The sequence below is a fragment of the Bison bison genome, unplaced genomic scaffold (assembly GCF_000754665.1).
Source record: "Bison bison bison isolate TAMUID 2011002044 unplaced genomic scaffold, Bison_UMD1.0 scf7180017864518, whole genome shotgun sequence".
NCBI lineage: Eukaryota > Metazoa > Chordata > Mammalia > Artiodactyla > Bovidae > Bison > Bison bison.
Genome location: NW_011495071.1, coordinates 35368 through 39069, shown reverse-complemented (window position 1 = coordinate 39069; position 3702 = coordinate 35368). Strand labels below are relative to the sequence as shown.

Sequence of the window (3702 nt, the reverse complement as noted above, 5' to 3'; positions counted from 1 at the left end):
CCTTTCTCTTTTTGCCTTCAATCTTTCCCAGCATCAGGATCTTTTCCAATGAGTTGGCTCTTTGCTTCAGGTGGCCACAGCATTGCAAAGTAAAAGACCTGTCAGTTCTATTTGAAGAACAGATTAGAATCGTGTGCAATTAGTATGTTTAATGCCTATATGATATAACATGTCTATATGATAATGTCTGTGATGTCTATATGATGTAACACATAGAGATTAATGTTTATATGATGTAACAGATCATGGTAGGCCCGGTGGTGAGATCATCTTTTAGATACTGAAGATAAGAACATACACATGATGAAAGAGATTGATGGCTCTTTGCCACATCACAACTGATTTACATCATTTTCACCTACATATTTTATAACTGCAAAAGTGAAGACTGTCATGAACTATGTCCATTTTATGGGTATATCCTTTGCTTTCTGAAGGGAAAGAGGGCTTGCATGTACCTGTTGATTATATTGTGATGTCTTCTGACTCCAAAAATTCAGAGAGGGGGTGTGGGGAACATCTGCAGCCCCATGAGGATCCCAGGAATGTTCATTTCTGTTGACGAATGCCTAGTCTGTCTTGTCCTGATAACAGTCTTGCCTTTGAGTTGTATTGGACTCAATCTCTTGCTTTACTACACTATTAAGGATATCTTGTGAAAAATAACAATTCTTAATCCCCTTTAAAACCCAAGGTTCCTTGCAGCATGGGCTGCATTTCTACTGATGGGTAGCAGTGCAGAGTCCTGATTTGCACTTCCTACACATGAAGTGGACAGCTGCATTATTCCAAAACACATTCTCACTATGATGACTGCCAATATTTTATAATGACATACTAGGAGTTCATTTGCAGCTGCCTACTGATATAGAAGGTATCTATATTCTTTAGTGAGTTCACCAGTGAAGTACATATGTTGCAAGTGCATATATATAAGATGCTAAAAGGATAAATGCCTTCCTTATTCTAGTAAAAATTAGAAACAACCCAAATGTCCGTCAGTGGGGGTGATGGGGGATGGTTAATTAAGTTATGGTATAGCCATACTATGGAATACTATGAAACCCGACCCCCCTACCTTGAAAGAGAACAGATCTGAATTTATAGAATGTGTCAGGCTCCCCATTAAGCACTTTATATGCAACATTTTATTTAGTCTTCACAACAACTCCATGAAATTCCCATTTTATAGTTGAGGACCCTGAGACTTACCCAAAGTCACAAGATTAGTAAATGGTGTAACAATGATTAGATTTGAGTTCTATGGACCCCAAATTCACTTCCTTATTCAGTTACACTCTATTAGCTCATGGATGTCAAAGCTGTGTGTACTGTTGACTCCCCTCTCATGGAGATTTAATTTGAGATGACATTAGTTTGCATAAATATGAAGAAACTCATGTAATAGTAAAAGCAAACATATCTAAGTGTCAAAACTAAATGGCTTCTGAAGGAAACAAGTTTTCTGTACTTTCCATGGTTGAAATCGAATTAAAGAGCACACACCAAGATTCTGGCTATATGTTCAATCCAAGTTAAGAATTTTCACGTATTTTCAAGGCCAATATTCTGTTTAAAATGCCAAATTAAAAAAAATAATAAAATGCCAAATTATGAGTAAAGTGAGAGGTCACACTTCTGCTGAAATGTATTTATTGAAAATGTAAACTGTCATTTATCTGCTTGTTTTTACAACTTTTCATTTTTTTAATATTTACAGATGGACAAAAGAGAAAGAAATCTTTGAGAAAGAAACTGGATTCACTCGGGAAGGAGAAAAACAAAGACAGAGGTAAAAGACAGAATGAACTAAAGCAAATGTGTCTTCCATGGAGCATACTGGTTGAATTTGCTGGGGTTTCTGAATTGCATTGATTTACGTGGTTCAACTCTATTATGTAAACTGGATGTCTACAGTGGAATGCCATTAAAGGCAGTTTGGGTCTATTCTTTTGTGTTCGAGTGGCCCTGTACTGAACTGATGAGTTCAATTGGTTTGAGCAAAGTATGATTCATGCCAAGTTCATGGTTCCAATTATGAAGCTGGCCAATCAGCAGTGTATAAGGAAAACCTGGGTTGAGTAGCCATGGATAGCATCTCTAACGCTAACCAGCTGTCTGGCAAATCTAGATAGTTAGGCAGGGCTAGTTGAATGACAAAGAGTTTGGATTCGCCTACCATTTCTACTGGAAAGAAATAGTCTCATCCTCATGGTTAGTGAAGATGGGCTGTTGTCAGCATTGTAATGTTAGATCACAGCATGCTCATTTTTTTTTGCCCTGTGGGTTTTGGGAATGGTTGACTCTCTTCATACTGTCCCCTTCTGTGGATATTTAGGAAACCAATAGTTTAGCCACTCTGTCAGAGGTATTTGGCGGAGAATGCAATGGCACCCCACTCCAGTACTCTTGCCTGAAAAATCCTATGGACGGAGGAGCCTGGTAGGCTGCAGTCCACGGGGTCGCTAAGAGTCGGACACGACTGAGCGACTTCACTTTCACTTTTCCACTTTCATGCATTGGAGAAGGAAATGGCAACCCACTCCAGTGTTCTTGCCTGGAGAACCCCAGGGATGGCAGAGCCTGGTCAACTGCCGTCTATGGGGTCGCACACAGTCGGACATGACTGAAGCAACTTAGCAGCAGCAGCAGCAGAGGTATTTGTGTTCCTTTTTAACTAATATTCATTGAGCCCACATAATGGGCACCTGGGCCCCATTAGCCCAGCATATCTTTTTGTGGCTTGTTTCTATGTCTTCATATGAAATGACTGCTGAGTGATGTGGTCATATGAATGTATTTCCATTTTATGTGTCATAGTGAATGAGTGTTGAGTAAGGGAGGCCATATGTCTTGCCTTGGCGTTCTTTTATATAATGATCAAATTTCTGCTTGAAAGTAATGAAAGGCAATGAAATCAACGGTATAAAAATAAATGCATTGTGATAAGTATTAGACAAGACCTAGATACACCACTGATCCCAGACTCTACACCCATATCTTGAATTGTGCCTAAAGGGTCATGATATCTGGTTCTTGGACTAAAAAGAGATAAAGAATCCTAATAGAAAAAAATGGTATTGATGAACCTATTTGCAGGGAAGGAATGGAAATGCAAATATAGAGAACAGACTTACGGACACAGTGAGGGAAGGAAAGAGTGGGACGAATGGAGAAAGTAGCATAGACATATATACACTACCATGTATGACACTGATAGCTGGCGAGAAGTTGCAGGCACTCTGTGATGATCTAGAGAGGTGGGGCGGTGGGTGGGGAGGGAGACTCAAGAGGGAGGTGATATATATGATATATATGTATGATATGTGTATGATGACGGTTGATTTGCATTGTCACATGGCAGAACCCATCACAATATTGTAAAGCAACTTTCCTCCAATTAAAAAATAAATTTTAAAAATAAAATTTAAAAAGAATTCTAGAGAATAGAAAACTCGTGTTTTACTGCCCTTAGAGCATGATATCTCAATCTTGGGACTCTTGACATTTTCTACGAAACAGTTCTTTGCTGTGGGGGCTGTCCTGCACATTGTCTGAGATGTTTAATATAAGCGTCCCTGGTCTCTACCACTCGATGCCAGTACCACTGCCCCCAACCAGAATATCTCCAGACATTTCAAATGTTTACCTCCAGCTGGAGGAAAGGACATGAACATATCAAGGATCCCTGCCCCTGACTAC

The 3702-nt window shown here is 39.4% G+C and overlaps 1 protein-coding gene across 1 annotated transcript in view; it reads left to right on the top strand.

Annotated features, from left to right (window-relative positions):
* ARHGAP6 (Rho GTPase activating protein 6) overlaps positions 1-3702 on the top strand; it is a gene marked incomplete at its 3' end in the record, with an annotated part of 105238 nt that overhangs the window by 69005 nt on the left and 32531 nt on the right. The window contains exon 5 of the mRNA XM_010830630.1: positions 1721-1792. Within this exon, the coding sequence (XP_010828932.1) occupies positions 1721-1792 (72 nt within the window). The remainder of the gene's footprint in view (positions 1-1720; positions 1793-3702) is intronic.